This window comes from Rhopilema esculentum, unplaced genomic scaffold (genome assembly GCF_057945365.1).
Source record: "Rhopilema esculentum isolate cy_ngs unplaced genomic scaffold, ASM5794536v1 HiC_scaffold_37, whole genome shotgun sequence".
In the NCBI taxonomy this organism is placed as follows: Eukaryota; Metazoa; Cnidaria; class Scyphozoa; order Rhizostomeae; family Rhizostomatidae; genus Rhopilema; species Rhopilema esculentum.
Genome location: NW_028300848.1, coordinates 386,084 through 409,363, shown reverse-complemented (window position 1 = coordinate 409,363; position 23,280 = coordinate 386,084). Strand labels below are relative to the sequence as shown.

General features: G+C 35.4%; 1 protein-coding gene and 1 non-coding gene across 2 annotated transcripts; both read left to right on the top strand.

The window, feature by feature from the left end:
• The first annotated feature begins 661 nt into the window (after window positions 1-661).
• LOC135684848 (serine/threonine-protein phosphatase 2A regulatory subunit B'' subunit beta) lies at window positions 662-15,914 on the top strand. Its single transcript, XM_065200531.2, has 14 exons — window positions 662-1,712; window positions 2,192-2,295; window positions 3,887-3,989; window positions 4,559-4,633; window positions 5,121-5,207; window positions 5,935-5,973; window positions 6,827-6,944; window positions 7,734-7,782; window positions 8,599-8,685; window positions 8,924-9,068; window positions 9,838-9,868; window positions 10,339-10,457; window positions 11,055-11,158; window positions 13,941-15,914. Exons 1-14 carry the CDS (start codon window positions 1,173-1,175, stop codon window positions 14,101-14,103), a joined length of 1,764 nt encoding a protein of 587 aa, XP_065056603.2. The 5' UTR covers window positions 662-1,172; the 3' UTR covers window positions 14,104-15,914.
• Trnam-cau (transfer RNA methionine (anticodon CAU)) lies at window positions 12,238-12,309 on the top strand. Its single transcript has one exon. It is a non-coding gene; the product is annotated as a tRNA-Met (tRNA).
• Window positions 15,915-23,280: the final 7,366 nt, after the last annotated feature.

Below are 23,280 nucleotides of genomic sequence, written 5' to 3'. Positions count from 1 at the left end.
CTCCTTCTGTCAACACAATAGCGGTTTTTTCATTTTTATGTAAGTAGATTCTAAAAATGCTACGACGATCGGGCCCTACTAATAATTTGGAACATAACACCATTATAGTTTTTTGCACAATCTGGGTTTTCCAACAAATGCTACCCGATAGCATTATCGTATGTTTTAGATGTTGTTTTTGAAATTTTGATCTGCAAGACCGAGACGGCAGTTATTTTTAGAGGTGTATATATGTCCTAGCTTAATGTGCTCGATCTATGTCCGTGCTGACGTTTTATACTCTGAAAAGCATCCGGCAAAATGCATTTTAATGTGCTTCTATATTTTCTTTTTCCATAGAAATTTTTAAAATGGCTTTGAAAAAAGCAAACATTTGAGAATACTAAAGCTTTTCGTCTGACACTCTTCAGAGTATAAAACGTCAGGACATAGATCTTTTTCCAAAGCCATTTTCAAATTTTGTACCACAAAAAGGTTTGCAAAAGTCATTTTTAGGAACAATTTTTCAGGCAACAATTTCTTTTTCGGTGTTAAAAATGGTTCCTCAACAGGGAAGTTCTTTGGGTGGATTCATGAAAGCACACTTCCTCTGTAGATTGAAACCCCAACGTCCCTGCCGCGCCTCCTGGTGGTTAGACACAGTTCGATCTGCGCATGCGGCTGTCGCGCCAAAATTTCAAACAAATAATATGGCGGATACGGGCGAGGCTTGCTGTGGAGAATTTGATATTATTTCATGGCGAGATATTTGATAACTGGTCGATTTTTAAAACATTTTTGCCCAGATTCTGCTAGAATAACCCGATAAGAATTTTTGAGCTTCGGTTGACTTGATTTGATTCGTTTAGTTTCCGTGGAGTTGCTATTTCTGCAAGCGTTCGTCTTTCTCAGCCAAAGAGGGAAGTCACTTACGTGTCAGTTTTATCATTTCGGATCTTAGCATTTGCTGCGAGCGAACACCAGATTTCACTGGACTTTATCATAGAAGATGCTGATAAACCCATCCATCATACTTCGAGCCATTTTTTAGGACAGTCTACTTGTTTGGATGTTGGTCATGGTAACAAATAGATCATGGTGTTTTCTTCTCACAGGATTAGGCCCTGCAATAAATACAAATTAGACAAGCTTGATAAGATTCATACTTAACTTTCTAAGGAAAACTGTGCAAAATGATTGGCAAAACAGGAATTTTATCTCCAAAATTGAAGCTGATGACTGATGATCTGTTTCTACAGTGGTTTTTAAATCCATATACACAGAAGCAGTTGCAAAGAGATTTCAAGAAAATTGTTGGCCAGTCATCAGCATCTGCAGATGTTCAAGTATCGCCACGAGAAATAGAAACTTCAAATAATATTCTTGGTTCAAGACCTGCATCTCCTCCTGCAACCCCACCCCTTGCTTTGACACCCCCAGGAAAATCACCATCAAGCCCCAGAAGGAGGACAACATCATCATTATCATCTTCATCAGGACAAGTAGATCAGATATCATCAAAAAGAAACTCTTTAAAAAATAGTTTAAAACAGCCAAAAAGACCAGAAGTCATTCCTGGTTGTGCAAAAAACCTGCCACAATTCTATTTCCCTTTTGGAAAACCATCTGATGAAATGGTTGATGAAAAAGCCAAACTCAGACTTGTTAGTCGGATATTTGCCAAATTAACAAATGGAAAAGCAAGTTGTTCCCAGCTTGTTGATGTTGTTCAGGTAAAAAGTTTTGTTTCTGTTTATAATTAGACAAAGTTTTATAAAAATGTTATTAGGTCTATCAAAGTTTTATAAAAAAGTAATGTTTATTTGAATATTGAAAATTCTATCAAATGAATTAGATGCGAAATATCATAGTTGTGAAGTTGTTTAAACGATGTCTAATGAATCTTTCATAGTTTCTAATTTATCTAAATTAAATTTACAATTTAATTCAAAACAGTGATTTGCTCTGGATTTTGATTTTCAAGACAATTGCCATCTAGGAGTCATTTTTTGCCTAAGTGATGCAAGGAGCTACAAAGTAACTAAGCTTTTCTCTTTCTGTAAGACTCTCTTCTAATTCTGCCCCCTCCCACTTCAGTGCTTTTCATATCATAACAATTTTTATTGTCAAGATTCAGATGCCTACAAATGTATATATTGTTTTTTATTTATTGTGATGGGATAATGTGAGATTTTTTATCTTTCTGCTTCAGATACTTGGTCTTCCATTATATTGGAAATACCCCCTTTACAAAGCATGTGGTGGCCATTGTAAAGGATATGTTACATTTCAAGAACTTTCAGTGACATGGGAAATGTGAGTATTTTAATAACTGGTTAGCACTTCAGCATTAAGAACGGAAGGGTCATCACTGACCTGCCATGGCACATGCAATGGTTGTACACCAACAGTCTTTGTTTCATGCACTTCAAAGTAGTCCATCCATTTTCATTTGCAAAAACCTCATGCACATCTTTTTTGAGCTTCTGCTGCAGTCCTCCTCTTCTTCATTTGCCCCTTACTATGCCATGCCATATTATCTTGAACTTGTCTGTGCAAAAATTTGTAATCAGTCTATGTGATATTGAAATTCATGATCATATGACAAAAATACAAATATATATACAAAACAACAGAAACATTGTTTGGTATATTAAAAATGTCTATGTTTGTTTGGCAGCTTGAAGTCTATAAGGACAAGAGCAGCAGCCTATTCTAACATACTAAACACTTTCAACTTTGCTTACAAAGAGCAACTCACAAGAATTTGATCCTAAACATAAGATCTGGACTCATTTCTAGATGCTAAGTAAAAGAAGTTGCTTTTGTCTAACTGCTGTTAACAACTATAAATAATTGAAAATCCTGATATGGATAGAATATGAATCAACTTTGCAGAGAGTAGTTAACGGTTGCCTGATATTTGCTTATGCATAAAGTGCAGAGACTATTCTGTTCTTTAAACCAAAGTGTAGTATCTATCAATTTACAAATTTACCTGTGAAAACAAATTCAATTTATACAAATATACACGATTGATGGATATATATACAAAAATACACCGGTACTTTTCAATGGTACTTTAAAAAAAAGAGTTATTGACCTATGTTCCTTTAGAATGGACAAAATAAATCTTTAAATCTATACAAATAGAGTTTTCTTTAGACAGAAAAATTATTTCTCAAGCACTGTTTACATCATAATTTTTATCCTGGGTTAGCCTTAACTTGGGTTGAACCCAGATTGAACGGACTTTGGTTTGCACTGACTGCAAAGACTAGTGTAAAGGCAAAGTTAGTTTTGTCTCTGGGAAATGGTGCTTAGTTTGAATGGTACTTTGAAAATTGTGGAAGGCAATGATGAGAACTTGTTGTGAGGAATAATTCTTTCAAGCCAAGTATTTTTCTTTTTTTCTGCCCATGTCACAGTAAATGCTTTGACCTTGTTGTAGCCCTCACAGTATCCTACCTTCAGTGTTTGTCTCGCTCATTTTCAAAATATTTTGCTTCTAATGGAATGACTTGTTCCCCTGAGACAACCCTAGATAGCTTTTGATTTGACCATGCTTTAAAAATGACTTGGTGTGTTGGCACCTTTTGATACATTGCTTGAAAAATGCATGCATGCAGCGGTTCCTTAACCTGGGATCAACCTAAATTTGCGTTTACATTGCATTCCAAAAATCTTAACCTTGCGCCAACCTAGGCTCAACCAACCTCCAGAGCAGGATCAACTGAACCTAGGTTCAATCCAGGCTAGCTGTGTCTACACTACAAAATTTCTAACCTAGGTAAGTTCTAATCAAGATTCAACTCAGGTTAAAAGATATAGCAAACAGGGCTTGAGTCAAATTATTGCAAATTGCTTTTCAAAAATGATACTTTACCTAGCAAATCAATATTTCTAGAGTGCTAAAGACTTACCATGATCCAGCAGCAAGACTTTTTAAGTTTTTGGCTCCACCAGAAAAAGATTTTTTGACCAAAGAGGACTTCAATGGCTTCATTCAGGTAAGATATTGTTAAGGTCTATTCATGATTGTGTTGATATTCTTAAAAGTTTTCAGAAAGATATTTTACCATCATTCAAAAAGCTCAATGTTTACCCTCAACTGTTGTAGGAAGTAATTGTACATAACCCCTCTTTCAAAACAAAATTTAATGATTTGGAAAATATATGTACAACCCTAAATTTCAGTTTGCATTAGACAAAGCTGTGAAATTTTTTATGCACATGCCACAGTCTGCATGCCACAGTCTGCAGGCTAGATGGATAGCAAATGAGAAGTATTACACCTGCAGAAGGTCTGGTTTGGTATTGGTTCTTATGATAGGAATGTTCCAATATCAAAGTGCCTTTCTGTTGTACATTTTAAAATGAAATGATGATACATATAAGTATAATCGCATCAAAATGTTTGTAATTTTCCATAGAAGAGGGACCTCTTATTTGCATGATAGGCAAAAGCTAAAAGTTCACTTATCATTTAGTTATTCATTTACCCAGGTATTTGGATCAAGTTCAACCCCTTGGATAAGATATAGTAGTGTTTTGTAGCAATAATTTTTTTCAATTTCAGGATGTTATTGAGACACATCCTGGCCTGCAATTTTTGATGGATGCCCCAGAATTTCACTCAAGATACATTACCACAGTAAGTTTAATATTATCGTTCTTTTTTATTTCATAATAGCCATACTACTTGCTCATGGTTTATTGCTTGTTGAAGATAGTAGCTATACAACTGCAAAGAAGTAATACGCAATGAAATTTTCTTTAAAAAACTATATCGATGTTAAACAATTTATTCTATCAATGTATTGAAAAAAATTTTCAATACTTGGTAGTTATGATCCCTGTGTTGTGTCATAGACTTTCAGAGTTTGATTTTGAGAATGGACAGCAGCAGATGTGTCACGTTTAATATTTTCAAGCTTCTTTATGTATCTCCATAACAAGTGGACGTTCTTTATTTGGCATTGAAAGAATCTCTAGATATATGTTTCCTACAATTATTCTAAACGCAGCAAAAGTGTGCTCAGAATTTTCCCATTGTATATAAAACAGTGCTGGTAAGCAAGGGTTGTCGATTTCTAGTTGACTCTTTCATTTACATTTATAAAGTTCCATCTGCGTTGCAGGTTATATCTCGAATATTCTATTGCATAAATCGATCTTGGAGTGGTAGAATTTCACTTGCAGAATTCAAGAAGAGTAATTTTCAACAGGTCTGAAACTTTAATTATTGATTCAAACCCCTATAACGACTTGGAATGGGCGTATTCATTGTTTACAATATCAGAGAGAATATCCATACTGTTATGAATAATATATGTATGTTGAGCAGTTGGTTTTTAAATCAAAATCTATGCGACTATAGATGCGATGGAGATTCAATTATTTGAAGAAACATCACTGTGAACACGGCTTTTTGCAGATGGTTTATGATGTGTCACATCTTTCAGACTCTTTGCCTTAATAACCGTCATTAATTATATGCAGCAATTAAGGCGGTGCTAGTACTAATTTGATGATAAGTTAATTATTCTAACTTTGAAAAAGAACTCTCCTCAGACAGGGCTTATCTATCGAAAGATCTGTAGTCTTGAAAAAATGGACTTATCATAGTGGAACATGACTTTTCTTCTGCATTAAAGTGCTGAACGTATATTTGACATCATTTGGATTAACTAATTATTGTTTCTATGGACAAATTTTTAAATGAGCAACATAATGTATGTTTTCTTGCTTTTTGAAAGGATAGAGCTTTAAACTTGTGAAATTTTAAAAGGGATGAACTAGCAACTTTCTTAGGCAAGGCTCGAATGAAAGCTGTCGAGGAACGTTTTTACTTTAGCTTGGGACACGGCAGATGGTTTTTTGGTTGGGCAATAGAAACTAGAAGAGCGTGATATGAGACGTCCAATAAAACTGTATCATTGTTTACTTTTACAGGTTCTAATATCGCTTGAGGAAGAAGATGACATAAATCAGGTTTGATTTTGATAATATAAAATCTGGCTAATATTGCGCCCACCCTACGGTTAAAACCGGTTCATATTGGATGTGATTCAGACCCCGTACGGGCAACAAAAAGCTTTTTCTTTTGTAGAAGTTCTGCTAATAATGGAAAACCTGGGAAGCTTTTAATTTTTTGAAGTCCTTTGAAAATGTTGGTAGCTGGGCAAATTTTTCTAAATCATTACAAAAAATTTCGATGTTTTGCAAAAGATTACAAATTCTGCCTCATCTTTTTTATGGAAACAAGGCTCCTTTCTTTAAAGATCTCGGATTGAAATCGTGGAAAAACCGTGGGAAGGTTCATGTTGGAATGATGCAGGTTTTCTAATCGTGTAGATTGCCAACTGATAGTACCCTAGGCTTTGTCAACTGTGCTCTGTATGTTACAACTGGTCATTTCATTTGCCAGATTTCATGGCTGTGAATTTCTCTAAACTATTCCAGATTGTTGTCGAATGACTTATTTCTCTAAATGATTTATGACTAGACTGTTGCCAAAATGACTTTATCGAAGTCCAAAGGAAAAAGTCTTACTAAAAGGACTGCTACTCTGAGAATTTCACTGGAGGTATACTAAAAGATTTGATTCTAAAAGGAGGAACATTAGAGATGTTTAGGGATAGGGTAAGAATTTCAGGTTAAGGAAAGTTGCAAAAGATTTGTGAGGAGGCAGTGCAAAGTTAAGAAGATAATTGGAAATGTTTATCAAAACTTGTCACATGCTACTCTTGAATAAAAATATGGCAGTTGATATATACTGAGATAGCTACAATTAAAAGTTTGTTTCGAACTTAAAGACCAATAAATGTATTTCTCTTTTTTCAAGGTGGTCGATTATTTTTCATATGAACATTTTTACGTAATTTATTGCAAATTTTGGGAATTGGATACCGACCATGATTTAATTATTGACAAAAAAGACCTTTCCAGATATAGCAATGGAGGTAAGTCACAGTAACAGAATTTAACAATCGTATATTTAATTAACAATGCATACCGCATTTCTTCTAATAAACGCCGCCCTTTGATAAACACCACCCTCTATTAAACGCTGCATCTAAAAGTGGGATTTTGTAATAAATGCCGTGGTGTCCTAACAAACTTAGAACTGCCCTCTCCTACCAAAACTGTGTACAGATCTGCCTATATGGCATTGAGCAATATACGACATAACGGAAATCAGCAATTTTCATAACGGCTAAGTGATGTCGTTCCTAAGTAATTCAAATTAGATATGTTTTTCTTTAAGTGGTTTCTAATTTGTTCTTTGTTGAGGTGTGTTCCAAGTCGTGTGGATTTAGAAAATGAGGACTATAACGATCTGTCCTCGGGCTCCTTATTTAAATTGTCACATCTTGAAGTGCAAATTATACTTTACTCTAAATATTCAAACACAGCAAAATCGGAGTTGCTGAGATGTGGCAGTTGGAAGCAGTTTTCTCAAGGGTTACTTTAAATTAGGCTTGGTAAACAGTGTACAGAGCCATAACAAAATTTCAATGATTTGATAGAGAATGCTGGTGAATTGATTGGGGGTATCGCTAAGCCAATATTGATTTCATCCTAAATTTTTATCGTATGTAGGACTATCTTGTAACCTTGTCTTAGATTACATGATCAGAATTCAAAAAATTGTAAAAACAGACTTTTAAAAATCAGCTTATTTCTGCGTAGATGCGTAGGTTGTTATTCATTGTTCTTAATTCACGAACCTTTTTTGGCTCTTTTTCCAGCTTTGTCCACAAGAATAATTGACAGAATTTTCAGTGGGTGTGTCACGAGGTAACTTAATTGCTTGGTTCGCTTTTTTCAATCTTCAGCTCAGCGATTCCTTATTTTCACAAACATTCCGCCCCGCTAATCAAATTAAAAATTCTAAAAATTTGTAGAAAGTTTCATTTTCGTTATCACAAGCTTGGTAGTTTTCAAAATAATTGATAACTAAGTTTGATTGTCGATATTTATCTAGTCCAAGTGATTTTTTACATAAAAGATTTGGCTAGCTGGAGAAAGCAACCACTCTCTGTATTCAATTGGCTCATCGACCCTGGAAAGGCGTGCAAACCACGTTGAAATGAATCGAATTTTGCTGACGGAGCTTGAAAAGCCAAAATTTGACTCACACAGCTTTTTATATGAGAAAAAGGGTATATTTAAAGGCCAAGGCAAGAAGACTGTGAAAAAGAATTTGCTGCATCTATCTTCTTGTTACAAATCAAATGTGTTTCTTGTGGAATTTATCTGCCTTTGTCTTCATTCATTTCTATCATAAGAAAAAGTAGAATATTAAGACCGCACTTTTTACCAAATTTCCGAAACTGGTCTTATTAAAGTACGACGCTTAACAAAGTGCGATGTCACAGAAAATAAAATAGCCAAGAATGGGACCCTTTTAACAAACCTCCCTCGAATCAGCCCACATCCTGAATCAAATCAATTAAACAATTTTTATGATGTTTTTTCTTGTTTCAAATCAATGCAAGCACTTTGAACGAAAACGTGTACTTCTTTTTATCTTTTGTCATTGTAAGATAAAAATTGTTTCAAGGGACTATGGATATTGTTTTGGCAGTGATTGTCGACCCTCCTTCATTTTAGTGGCAAGGAATTCTCTGAGGATAAAATGAGTTACGCAGATTTCGTTTGGTTCTTGATATCGGAAGTGGACAAGAAACAGCCCACAAGGTATAAGTTAAGTTATTATTTGCTCATTATTTCGCGAAAATTTTTAATCCAGTGAACTTGTTTTGGTGCAGCTCTAGGACATTAATTTCCCATTGTAAATGCAAAAAAGATATAATATGAGGAATTTCAGTTTCGCTTTCAGGGTAGTTGAAATTTATTCATCCTTGAAACAGTGATGTTATTAGTTATGCCCATTTGTATGAATTCATAATCACATTGACACTGACTCTTTTTACAGCATCGAGTACTGGTTTCGTTGTATGGATCTTGATGGAGATGGCATCATCTCAATGTATGAGCTTGAATACTTTTACAATGAACAATTAGAGAAAATGCAGAGACTGGGCATTGAGACTTTGGCATTCCCCGATTGCCTTTGCCTGGTATGTATCAAATATGTCGTTATGATTCAAAAGTTTCCTTCAGCGCCCTGAAATCTGTAACCAAAACATTAAAACTATTTTTTAGTTCTAAAAATCTTCATTTAAATAAGAAACTTAATTTTTATTTATGTTATTGTGTCCAGCGTTCGAATCCCTGCTGTTTTAAATCATCAATAGTCATCAAAATGGTCATTTTAACTTATGCTTGCTTTAAAGTTTCTTCATGGCAGTTATGTTGCCTTGCTTATTAGCTCTTGTGATGGTATTTTACACTACGAAATCTTTACGACTTTATTTCTAGCTTGACTTAATTTACATCAGGGTAAAAGCATCACCTTGTAGAATAGGATCTACAGCAATTGTTTGCCATTTGCTTACATATTCCTGATACTCCAGATGATATTATTCTTGCTTGTCCAGTTTTTCGTACTTACGTAATTTCCTGACCTACATTCGTGCAGATTCACAATATCGCCAAAATCAGTCAACAAATTGTGGATTCACTTGTCTCGACTGCATGCATTCGAATTAAGCCTTTTTATGTTACCCATGGCTATATTAATTGTAATTATATACCTCGAAAACTGCTTTCCTTTTATTGAACAAGACCGTATTGTGACCGTTCTTGTTCTGAGGTATTAAGTTAAGTAGTATATTTTAGTTGTATATACCGTGGGAAATTATCAGTTTTATGTTTTTTATACTTGTTGTCGTTTTTGTTTACAGTTTTGCTACCGCGGCCTTAACATTATTTGCTTGTTTTTTCTAGGTTATCGATATGGTTAATCCAGCAGTTGAAGGTACATTTACGTAGCTGTTAAAATAGTTTTGAAGTTGATATTGGCACGCTTGCGCTACATGACAATGAAGATCATTTTATTATTGTTATGCCAACAAGTGAAAGTTTCGTTATGATATGACAGGACGTCTTCTAACGAATACTGCTCCCCAAAATCAGTCAACATAATACAAAGTCGTTACAATCATCTTGTTTCTGCATCAATTATTTATTGATTTATCTATTTATTTATTTATTCTCTTTTGGAAAAATACTCTCACAGGCTTACCGTAACTCCTCCTACCTCTTCAAGACAACTAGCCGCGTGATCAATGAAAATTTGTGGGTAATTTTGCTCTTTTAAACTAAATCTGCAGGCGTTCTTGACATTCAGGCAGTCAAGCAGGATTATCACAGTTGTATCTAAAATGTTTTTTTCACTGTAACAAAAACAGAACTTTCAAGACTAAGGTAACTTTTTTAACCCTTTAGGAATGATAACTCTACGTGACCTGAGGCGATGCAAAACGGTTAATTTATTTTTCGATACATTCTTCAATTTGGATCGCTGGCTTGAATACGAACAAAGAGACCCGTTTCAATCTGCACGGGTAAGTTTTAGGCCCCTCTCTTTAGAATGCACCCCTAATCATCAAGCTTTTCCAGTATTATAAGCCTCTTTCATCCTGCTTACCTTGGCTTTGCTTTAACCTGCGTATATCTGTCGGTTTGCTTTGATCTAATAGAACTGTCAATCAAGCATTAATGCACTTCATTCTAAGGAAATCTGATAACACCGCTTCTAAAGAAAGATCTCCTCACTCTTTAACCAAAATGGTTGAAAATGTAATCTTACAATGGAGATGTTCATTGACCATAGTTTTGGGACATTGATCTAGAGTTTTTGAAGGTTTTTTAAATTTCTTTAAAGAGAACATTTTACAGCCTTTTTTGAAAGCGTGCAAAGTTTAGGTATGTGTTATCACACCTAGTTTCTTTTTTTGTTTTCTCTACATTGGCCGAAATTTCACCAAAAATGTAAAATAATTGCCCCAAATATGGTTAGACTTCTCTTCATGCGCGTTTGTTGTTTGTTCTTTAAACTCATTGAATCATTTTTAAAATTTTATGCTGTTTTGCTTGTCAAGTCTTTGAGTTTTTCGGAAATGTGGCTTGCAAAGACTGTACTTTATATACTTTATACACAGGACGCGGATGAATTTGGGCCTGGAAATGAGCTAAGTGACTGGGAGAAGTTTGCAATGCAGGAATATGAGATCTTGGTTAATGAAGAAGGTGCTTCGCAAGATTTGTAAGTTTCATAAATTTTTATGTTGCTTTTATGCAATTTTCAGTCTCATAGTGGGAAATCAGAGCTAAAAGTACAGGCTAATTGTCTCTGTCCTTTATAATCATCACTTTGCAAAGCTTATTAGAAAATAGAATCAATCTATGTTGAAATTTGATTCACTAGAATTTCTAGAGATTCATGTCACAGTGATTTTAGTACGACTGGTCAGATTGTTATTATTGACTTGCCGGGGAGACTGCATTGAAATGGTTGTTTTAGTTGGCTGTGAATTGGCAAAATTGTAAATCAGTCACCTTGGCCTTACTGAAGAAGGGCGTTTGAGCACTGAAGCCTCCAAATATTTTTGTTAGCCACCCGTTGATAGCAAATAACACTTGCTTTCCCCAATGACGTCAGAACTTCTTGGTACTTCATAGAATATACCTTTTTAAAAGGAGCATGGGTTTTGGAGCCTCGCGTTGTTTATATCTTCCGAATATTTGAGTCTTGCTATCGTTTATGGCGCTTGTTACATAGTCTGTTAACTATTGTTGACATGGTCCTGAAGTCAAGATACCTTCCTATAAATTGATACTCATTCATGTATTCAACTTTTGCCTCCATCCTAAACTTTTCGTCTCAATCGCAAGGTCGATCGATAAAACACAAACGTTGTACAAGCATTTGAATGCCCAAAGTCATGCATTCATTCATGACTTGTATTTTTGCAAGCAAATTTTTATTATATCCTTCGGTCTCTTGTTTAAGAATCATCATACAATCTCTGACTTGCTAATTTTGCAAAAAAGTGTTCACAAGAAATAATTCTGATAAATGATGGGAGAAGAGACGGGTCATTGCCTCTTTTTCTGCAACAAAAGTGAAATTTTATTTTCACATTTTGTTTATAAAATTTACAATGATTTTGTATTTTCGAGAAATCGAAATGCGTATATACAATGCCATTGAGATTTCTTTTCACTAAAAACGAATGCCCCATATGAAATGAACGTGCAACGGTATAAAGCGAACAGGTGGTAGCTGCGAAGGAACGGCGAACAATCTTCGAATGACTTGAACTTGATCGCCCGTGTTATGTCAGCAGAGTGGCGCAGTGGAAGCGTGCTGGGCCCATAACCCAGAGGTCGGTAGATCGAAACTACCCTCTGCTACGTATAATTTTTCTCTTCCGAACTTGTAAGCCTTTTTTATGGTTACTTGTCCTAGAAGTTTTAACATCACAGATTTAGGTTGGATTTAGTTAAAAAAAATAATGAAATAAAATAATAAATTAATAAAAAAAATAAAATAATAAATAAAGAAATAAAAAAATAAAATAAATGCTCTCTAGCTTTTTAATTTAATTTAGGGAAAGAAAATTTGTAGTAAGATAAGGGTTTGCGTTTTGAAGTGTTTTGTTTTGTATAATTCACTCTTTTTTATATGAACAATTTTGTAAGAACACGAGCCTCAAAATTGGTCAAAGTTAAGAACAAATTAAGAACAAGCTGAGGCTGAGCTGCTGTAAAGTGCAATTTTAAACAACGTTTTATCTATAAAAACTAAAGACGAGGAATGTGTGGGTGCTTTTAGCCATGTGGGTGCTTTTTCGGTGAATATCCAAACTTGTCAGCAAATGAAGGTTGTCTCACTCACTTTGTTGGCAAATGAGACCTGAATACCTCTCTAGCCCGAAAAAGCTAGCAATCGCGCTGCTTACACCCTATCAATTTAAAAACAAATCAAGATCAATCCAGCCTCGGATTTTCGAAAAAAATGAAAACAGCCAGTCTAAACTTAAATTTACTGGTGCTTATGTAAAAAAAGAGTATAGGAAATTCCAAACTTTGCTCGAAACGGACTGAAAAAAGAAATATTTATATGTGATCATTGCCTTGATATTTAGTGTCTAGTGAAAATGTTTTCAATCAATCTTTTTATTCCTCTATGCAGGAATGTCGTGACCAGCGGAAATCTGAATGCTTTGTTCTTTGCTGGATATTTCCGCAAGGCAAAGAACGTTATTTAAAACACAAAAATCATCAAACAAATTCTCTATGTCCTTTGCCCCAAAATCCCAATGTTACAAATATTTTATAGTTTGTTTTTTTTTGTTGTGCAAAATTTAAAGACGGCTCTGAAAAAGCAAACATTTTAGAACATACATTATAGTCTTAAAATAGTCAGACGAAAAGCGTAAGTATGTTCCAACATGTTTGCTTTTTCCAAAGCCACTTTCATTTCTAACTGGTCATACATTTTGTTAATGCTAGTTTCCCTCCTTATAATTTTGCAATACTTTCTCCAAATGGTTCCCATAATTCTGCATATTTTATTCCAAAGGCACCCATAATGCCACACATATTTCAAAAACTGATACCAATAATTCCGCACTTTTTTTGAAAAAATTACGCCTAGATAATGGCACGTCCTCGTAACTCGACCTATTTAGCCCCCCCCCCCCCCCCCCGAGGCCAATAATTAGAATGAAAGAGGCGACCTTCTTTTTCTCTTTTCGATGCTTGTTCGAAAAAGGAGGAGCTCGTTGGCAATAATATGGGTAGGGACGCCGGGATCCTTTCCAATTTATATACTCTTTTTGGCATGCTTTTGCTACCTTTAATAAATTCCGTACATAAAGTGAATTTCGTTACTTTATGAGGTACCCTAGCCCTTGATGCCTTGGGGGCAGTTTGCCCCCTTGCCTCCCCACTTGGCGGCCCTGAATACGGGTATTGAATGGTTGCTTTTCAGAAAAGTTTTAAAATTATATTTACAAAACTCTTCATTTGTTTTTCCCCAGCAACTACGAGGATGATTTTGATATGGATGATGACCTCGACCAAGATGATATTGCTGCACTTAAAGGCGAAAACAATGTAGAAAACAATCTTACCAAGAGTTTGTCATACTTCACTGGAACTGGAGGGAGCTCTGATGATGAAGACAGCAGTACGTTTTACTGATATTTTCGAAACGAACTTAGATATTTTCCTTAAGGATATAAAAATCTATTTTTGCTCTTAGATGTTTGTATGCCACAATACATTCTACGTTAGTTCTATTATCAAAGCGAAATTTCACTCTAAATTAAATGTAGAAATGTTTGTTGATGATAACTTGCTTGGTAAAACAGCCCGTTACTCTTGTGATTTTGTACCCGTATGTTTCGAACCCGATGAAAACTGTTCCTGGTGAGACGTTTTCTGGCTGGGGAGCCCATTTTCCAATAAGTCGAATGAACCGAACATTTTCCATTTCTCCACGTCATTTGGCAGGCTGATATTTTTGTCCCCGGGCATTGTTATGTTCCGTTTTTTGCACGACATAACACCACAGAAAGTTTCTTAGAGCTAAAAACAGTTACCCCTTTATGCCTATTTGACCCCGTTTTACTTATTCGACTTCGTTTCCTAAAGCGCTTCAAGAACGATTGATAATTTAACCCAACCTTGGCCTGTCAAAGTCCAATTTTGCTGTTCCAGCCATATTTACTAGTTTTTCTTTCGCGGAAAAAGCATTACTGTTACGGCGGGCCGTGTTATCAAGAGATCGTTTCGGGAAGCCAGCTCGAAGGCACGCTTGTGTTTGCGAATCCTGACGAATCAGCGATGCGGTTTTTTTCGTTTTTCAGCATCAATGTTTGAAACTTTTCACCTTACGGTATCACTAGAAGATGAAATCACGTTAACTAAAATCTAGAAATTCAAAACCAACGGTGAAAGTAGTCAACTTCTGTATCTCCAACTGAAAATGTATAACAATTGTCCCTACAGAGCTTTTTTCTGTGTGTTTCATTCGCTGCAGCCATTTTGAATGCCTACTTTTGTTCAGACGGCTTTCCTTTTTTGAATCTGGACAGGATCCATTTGAAGTCAATGGCAGTGAGAAGGCTGTCAGATAGTTTCTGTTTTATAGTAGATCGAAATTGTACGGCAAATGTGCATTCTTGGTCTAAATCAAGGTCAAAAATCAGCACATTAGACAAAACAGTGGTCCCGAAGAAGAGGCCTAAGCTATACAGCGCATTCGATATCTTTTAACCATTGGCTGCACAGATATTGATATATAAGGAAAACAATTTAACGTTCTTCTGGATTCATTGAAAATGAAGAACTTGCTTGGAGAACGCTGATTTGATAATGTTTATGAAAATTATTAATTTTATTGGCTGATCTACAACTTTTATTTTTACTCATTATTAGGTTCCTTACCACATGGCTTCAATCGACCACAAAATAACTTTTATATTTCTTTTTTTCAAATAACTCATTGCAAAAATTTATTTTGTACACAAAGTTGCACTTTCCTACTCCAGTTTATGTGGATGTTTTGGTGTGGACAAACTGATTTTAGAAGTATGAAAAGCTTACAAACCCGAGTATAGTTTCATGTCAAATTATCTTATATTTTTCAAATTATCATACAAGGGTGTTATGTCAAGGATGATTTTATGTGAATACAGATTCTCAAGAAGGGTTGACTTTTCAAGGCCGTTTTCTGCATAAAATTAGGCAAACACGAACTGAAATGATCATAAACGATCTCATAACAGTCTTAAATGACATTTTACAGGCAAAGAAATGTCTACACAATTTTGGTATTTTTCTATCCACACACCGCCGCTACACATCTACACATCGGTCTTTTGTAAGCAGAATTTTGATGTTCGCCGAAATTGAGCAATTGTAACGTATTGCATTGTTTTGTAGATCAATAGCTTTTTAGTAGTCCAGTTAACAGCAAAACAGTGTGCCTTTGAACAGTCTTAAACATGATTAAAAATTCGATTGATTTGTAGTCCTAGAAGTTCTTTATTTCTTTTCCTATTAATCTTCTGTCCTAAAACATCTTAATTTTCAGTTCCAAAAATTCTTATTTTCTATTCCTAAAATTTTTCCATTCTAGCCTTTAAAAGTCTTTGTCTTTTTCCCAAAACATCTCAGTTTCTAGTCCTAGAAACTCTCAATTTTTAGTCCTAAAAATTTTCTGTGCAAATAGCCTTAGTTTTTCATGCAAAGTTAACCGGTTAAAACTTTGTTATTTTGTCAAAAAAAACGAATTTCAGTCAAAAACTCAATTAAATTCTTGCTCTTTCAGGCCATAAATCAACATGCTTAGAGAAGAAAAAATTTTTCAAAAAAATTGGCGAATCTTCTAAGCCTATAGCCTTACTTTTTCACGCAAAATTGACCCGTCTAAAAATTCGTTATTTGGTCGAAAAAACGACTTTCAGTTAAAAAGCAAACTCAATTCTTGTTCTTTCAGGCCGTAAATAGACAAATTAACATGCTTACAGAGGAAAAATATTTCGAAAAAAATTGGCGAATTTTCTAAGCCTATAGCCTTACTTTTTCACGCAAAATTGACCCGTCTAAAAATTCGTTATTTTGTCGAAAAAAACGACTTTCAGTTAAAAACCAAACTCAATTCTTGTTCTTTCAGGCCGTATATAGACAAATTAACATCCTTACAGAGGACAAATTTTTCGAAAAAAATTGGCGAATTTTCTAAGCCTATAGCCTTACTTTTTCACGCAAAATTGACCCGTCTAAAAATTCGTTATTTTGTCGAAAAAACGACTTTCAGTTAAAAAGCAAACTCAATTCTTGTTCTTTCAGGCCGTAAATAGACAAATTAACATGCTTACAGAGGACAAATTTTTCGAAAAAAATTGGCGAATTTTCTAAGCCTATAGCCTTACTTTTTCACGCAAAATTGACCCGTCTAAAAATTCGTTATTTTGTCGAAAAAAACGACTTTCAGTTAAAAAGCAAACTCAATTCTTGTTCTTTCAGGCCGTAAATAGACAAATTAACATGCTTACAGAGGACAAATATTTCGAAAAAAATTGGCGAATTTTCTAAGCCTATAGCCTTACTTTTTCACGCAAAATTGACCCGTCTAAAAATTCGTTATTTTGTCGAAAAAAACGACTTTCAGTTAAAAAGCAAACTCAATTCTTGTTCTTTCAGGCCGTAAATAGACAAATTAACATGCTTACAGAGGACAAATATTTCGAAAAAAATTGGCGAATTCTCTAAGCCTATAGCCTTACTTTTCCACGCAAAATTGACCCGTCTAAAAATTCGTTATTTTGTCGAAAAAAACGACTTTCAGTTAAAAAGCAAACTCAATTCTTGTTCTTTCAGGCCGTAAATAGACAAATTAACATGCTTACAGAGGACAAATATTTCGAAAAAAATTGGCGAATTTTCTAAGCCTATAGCCTTACTTTTTCACGCAAAATTGACCCGTCTAAAAATTCGTTATTTTGTCGAAAAAAACGACTTTCAGTTAAAAAGCAAACTCAATTCTTGTTCTTCAGGCCGTAAATAGACAAATTAACATGCTTACAGAGGACAAATATTTCGAAAAAAATTGGCGAATTTTCTAAGCCTATAACCTTACTTTTCCACGCAAAATTTACCCGTCTAAAAATTCGTTATTTTGTCGAAAAAAACGACTTTCAGTTAAAAAGCAAACTCAATTCTTGTTCTTTCAGGCCGTAAATAGACAAATTAACATGCTTACAGAGGACAAATATTTCGAAAAAAATTGGCGAATTTTCTAAGCCTATAGCCTTACTTTTTCACGCAAAATTGACCCGTCTAAAAATTCGTTATTTTGTCGAAAAAAACGACTTTCAGTTAAAAAGCAAACTCAATTCTTGTTCTTTCAGGCCGTAAATAGACAAATTAACATGCTTACAGAGGACAAATATTTCGAAAAAAATTGGCGAATTTTCTAAGCCTATAGCCTTACTTTTCCACGCAAAATTGACCCGTCTAAAAATTCGTTATTTTGTCGAAAAAAACGACTTTCAGTTAAAAACTAAATTCAATTCTTGTTCTTTTAGGCCGTAAATAAACAAATTATAATGCTTACAGAAGAAAAAATTTTCGAAATAAATTGGAGAATTTTTTAAGCCTCACTTTTTCAAGCAAAATTGACCCCTTTGAAAATGTTTTTATATACGTTTAAGTAGGACTCACTGTCATAAATGGGAAGGATGACAAAGTTCAGATATATATATATATATGTAAGTTGTAAAACCATAGTGACTATTGTAAAACGGTAACAACATGGGTAAAAACTTTCCTGAAAAATGCATAAAAGAGAATCAAAGTACTATGTCAATGTTACTTAATCTCTAAATTCTCGTCTACAATTTGTCTAAATTAAATCAAGAACAAAATTTTTATTTACAAATCATGAAGCGCTCAAAGCTCAATGTCTTCTATTTTTGGAATCGTCTTTTCACAATGACATTGTGGGATGCCGATGCCCAGTTTTGAATTTCAGTCACCATGTTCATTTTGGATTAAAAATGGAAGATTTTCATGGCTCGGTATTCCTGTCAGTCTGGACTTTGTTAATTTAAGCCCCAAAATTACCGCTGGTATTCAAATTGGAGTTGCAGCAAGCGTTAATAAAAATGGAACTCAGCATTGCATCTAAAAAGCATTCTTTTGCCCATAACCTTTAAGACGCCTACACAATTTGTCTGATGCTCCTGAAGCAAGACCATATTCCTGAAATTCCTTGCTTTGTAGAGCTCTTTTGGGTACTAAGCTTTTTTTCGATTCTCTAAGATGCAATTTCAATTCATAACCAAGTTGTAAATACTTTTACGTTGGGTCTTTTACCGGGTCTAAGATCTTTAATATTCTCAAAACAACATTTAATTTTCAATTTTTTAGGCATCGTAGTCCCTCAGCTAGAGATAAACTGATTTACTGGGGACACATATTCAAATACCATATAAGTTAAGATAAATACTGTGGTTTTAAAAACGGTCACCAGAAGATGTGACTGCAGTTAAATACAGTGAAGATGCTGAGAGAGTCGTTACTATTTCACCCCCCCCCCCTTCAATGTTAAAAAAGTCCCCTCTCTCTTACCTGCTGATGTCATGGATAAACGAAGAATAAAGAGTGAACATTTGATTTCAAAAAAATGTTTTCATTTCGTGAATTTCAAGTCTTTGCATTTCTATTTTTTGGTTTTTGACTACTCACATAAACGTAGCGTGAATACAGATAAGCTTCTGCAGTTAAACCGCAAAACTACGAAATCACCCCGAAGGGTCAGTGGCTTTTAGGTTTTACACTACCCACTACACCGCAAATCTGTGGGATAGGGCAAGTCTGCTAAAATACCGTCATAGCACGCTTTTTGGTGCAGTTCTTGACCATTTTCTCAAAAGACTGCTCATTTAATAAAAAACGACACTGACTTATTTTCTAAGTGTTTTCATCAAATTAGACAAACATGATTCCAGTTGTACATGGAACGCACGAGGAAAAGTATAAATACAAATCTATTGCATGAATTAACGGTTTAGCGGAATCAATGTTATTAACATACCAATAGGAATTAAAAACAACAAGAAAGTGAGCGCGGTTGGACAGCCGTGGACTGACATTGTGCAGATGTAAGTAAAGTAAAAACGATAAGAAACGATAAGGAACGAAATTGAGGGTAAAACGTAGCTAATAGCTAATTACTGAAACGATGCAATGAAGGTTAGTCACAAAACTGTGTCGGAAACATAGGAAAAATTGTTATGGCAATAATGATGAGTTAAAAATGTATCGATATCGTGACAGATAAAAGCTGATTGTGGCATCATGGAAAAGGTCCTTCTGTATAAAAGAAAGTCTGCACCCGACCCAGGTTGTTGTAATAACTGCGCATGCGTGAGATCACATCGAGAGCTATCACACTTTTCATGACAATACCTTCAACATTGGACTTCGTAATCAACAAGAACATTTTTATGTAATTCTAACTACAGTTTCTTTTAATCGATCTTTTGCCTTAATGATGATGTACTTGAATACGTATGCCATTCTCATTTGACCATTTACAAGATGCCAACAGCGAATCAAAAAGAAAATGCTGTTCAGGGACGCCGGGAGTATGGCAGGACGAAGGGGGGCAAGCTTTTACAGAAGGCATGAGTATCTAAAGCTCTGATGTGTGAAATACGGAAATCTATGTGAACGTTGGGCACAAAGCATTATCTACTCGCAGAACCCTTAAGTTCTATTATATTGTGAGTTTCTGCCTCCTCTCCTGCCCCTTCTTCTGCCCCCCTTTTCTGCCCCAATAGTCAAGGGCACAGGAGGCAGCTGCCATCTTTGCCCCCTTGTTCCAGCATCGCTGAGTCTGTCCCCACTTGAATTTGGTCGTTCCGGCGTCCACGATGGCTCATCAAATCGTAAAAATTAACATTTCCTTAACAAGCTGGTCACCATATGAAGAAGAAAGTCCCGTGAAAAATATCCAGTTAAGACTTCAACATTTTCTGCAACTTCGCTCCACAAAGTTCAAAGGAAGATTCTTGCATCAGATTCTGCCAGCATTTGTTTGTTACAAGGAACTCCTGCAGTGTATTCAGAATTTCATCGACTTCTTTGATCATTCTTGCCTCTGACGATTGGTCGCTATACAACTTAACTGCATAAACAATTAAGAGAAATGTAAGAGGATTGATGTGATCTAACATCCGGATGCAATCCTGAATGGGTAGCGGCAATCGTGCAGGAAGGAAAACGGACTGCCCAATGTTGTTTAATTTAGGAATATCACAAACACAGTTGGCGGAATTTTTAAGAATGAGCTTCAGCATTTCGATATCCAGTGTGTACAGGCAATGGTACAACGCTGGAAGCTTTGTATGAATCCAGCTTGCAATTTTTGCCTCCTTCGAAAGACTTGCTCCAGAATCGATCAATATTTCTGTTGTTAACCGCAGCCCGTGTTTTATTGCATGATGTATTGCAGCCAGCCCACTGATATCCGTGGCATTAATGTCATACCCAAACTCGACAAAAAGCACAATTAACTGCTCGAAAATCCCGTCCACAAGAATTTTCTGCAAGCAGGATTCTTTAATACTATTGCCAAGAAACTGTTTTTCATTTTGCTGTTCAGACAAATGATCTCGGAGACTCTCTTTGCTCCATTTTGAATCCATGTCAATGTTAACATACTTGCAGGCACTTTTCCAAATCACTTTTTGCTGACAAATGTACGCAAAAATGGGAAAGTTGTTGTCTGCAAACTGACTCTCATTTACCAAAATGTTCTTGCATTTCGCAAAGTTGAGATCTGCTATGGCAGCTCGCAAAGACCTTTCAACTGGACCATGTTTCCCGAAACCCATTTTCCTCAAATGCACTCTCGTAGAACAGTAGACCTCGATTCCTTCAGTGACATTCATTGACTGCAAACTTACAAGTGAATCTGCATGTCATCCACATCTGCGTGACCTTTTGTATCGTGACCCTTTGTATCGTTTGACGTACTTTCACTTATGCAAGCGTCCGCAGAATCAAGCACGGTGACGATGCTGTCACTCTTTCTATAGAGTTCTAAGATAATGACGTCACAAACATATTTTTTTAGAATTTTTTAATTTGAATCCCAAAACCTGAAAGAGCATCATGAAATACCTCTAAATTTACAAAATCAGGCAAGTGTATTACGAAATGGCAGAGATATGGCCACATGTTTTTTGGTTCTCTCCCCATCAAACCTCTGTATTTTGGTCTCTGTTCATAACTTTATGAACAGAGCCAAAATAACAGTGATTCGTTAGCAAACTTCAAATCTTTCATTAGCCATATCTCAACCGATTTTAGACATATTTGGCCAATTTTGCGTATTTGAAAGTATTTCATGGTGATCTTTTACGCTATGTGGTTAAAATTCAAAAATTCTAAAAAAAGTTTTTGATGACGTCACACTTTAGAACTCTTTATTTACGCATTGGAGATTTTGTCGATGCACGATTTTCCTGTTTTCTAGATCATTAGAGTCTCGGACGCTGTTGACCAATGCCGTAGAATGAAAGATTTATTTTTGGGAGGGGGGCACCCCTGTTTGAAAACAATAGGAACAAAAAGGGAATGTTTATTGGAAACAAAAGAACTCTAAGTTTTTTTTGGGGGGGGGGGGGGGTTAGATCTTATCCAAAGGGCAATGATAATTATGGCCCTGCATTTAATGCTGTTATGGCATTGACTTTTTTAAACTATAAATTGTTCCCAAGACCACTAAATAACTGTTTTGCATGACATTTTAGTGGCACCGTTGATTACTTGATAAAGTCCCTCCTCTGTTCTGTTAGCATGGAAAAAAATTCAAAAACCTATTGCTTTTTCTTCTAACTTTTTATCTGAAGCTGGATATTTTAAATGTGTTCGCATAAACACAAAACTCTCTCTCCCGTGCTAACTGGCTTGTCACTCTTCCAAAAAACTGTTTGCGGAAATTTTGCTGTCTCCAAAAAAATCATATCAAGCTATGACGCAAATAGAATTGGCAACAATCCTTGTTTACGGTTAACATGAAGTTCCTTGTTTTCCTTTTCAACGAAACACTTGGTACCTTCTTTTGTCTTGCTATCCTGAATGTGTGGGATGCGTTGATCGCATTGGCCGCCAGCGTTTGGCCATCAGACCTTAGAACATCATGATAACTTCGTGGCAACATTGCGTGGGATCAATTCATGTGTTTTCCGGGCTTTTACAATTTTAAACGTTTACTAACAACCAACTATGCTAATATACTAAATATGTATAACTACTACTTTAAAGACTCATTGCTAACAATGAGCCATTGCGGAACGCAAGCATCCCATAATGCATTTTTATACAGTCTAAAATCAATTTTGGTTAATCCGTATTGGTTTACTGCCATTGTTTGGATCGTCGCTACGCTCGCAAAGGCCCATTGTTAGCAATGAGTCTTCAAAGATTCTAAAAACAACATACATCTATATGGAAAAGCCGCTCGTTGTTGAGATGGAATTTTTCAACGGGGATTTTAAATTCAAAATTTATAGAACCTCAGCCTCAGCCTGTTCTTAAAATTTTTCTTAACTTTTGACAAATTATTCTTAAACTTATACAACAGAGTGTACACCGAAGAAAGAATAAATCTAAGTATAAGAGAAAGTAACTAATGTGCAGAGAGCAGAGAGGTAATGAGAAATGAAATAAGGGCAGAAAGAAGCCCGAAACCCCCACAAGCGGGAATGTACTTGGCCGTGGGGTTTGAATGACGTCACGAGATACTACAGTGTCAAAGGTGTTTACTTGCTAAACGACTCTTCGTAAACAAGTGTCTTT

Coding starts and splice junctions, on each gene's coding strand:
- LOC135684848 (XM_065200531.2), top strand. CDS start 1,173: ATGATTGGCAAAACAGGAATTTTATCTCCAAAATTGAAGCTGATGACT. Junction 7,783..8,598: donor TTCAGTGGGTGTGTCACGAG/GTAACTTAATTG, acceptor CCTTCATTTTAG/TGGCAAGGAATTCTCTGAGG. Junction 8,686..8,923: donor GACAAGAAACAGCCCACAAG/GTATAAGTTAAG, acceptor CTCTTTTTACAG/CATCGAGTACTGGTTTCGTT.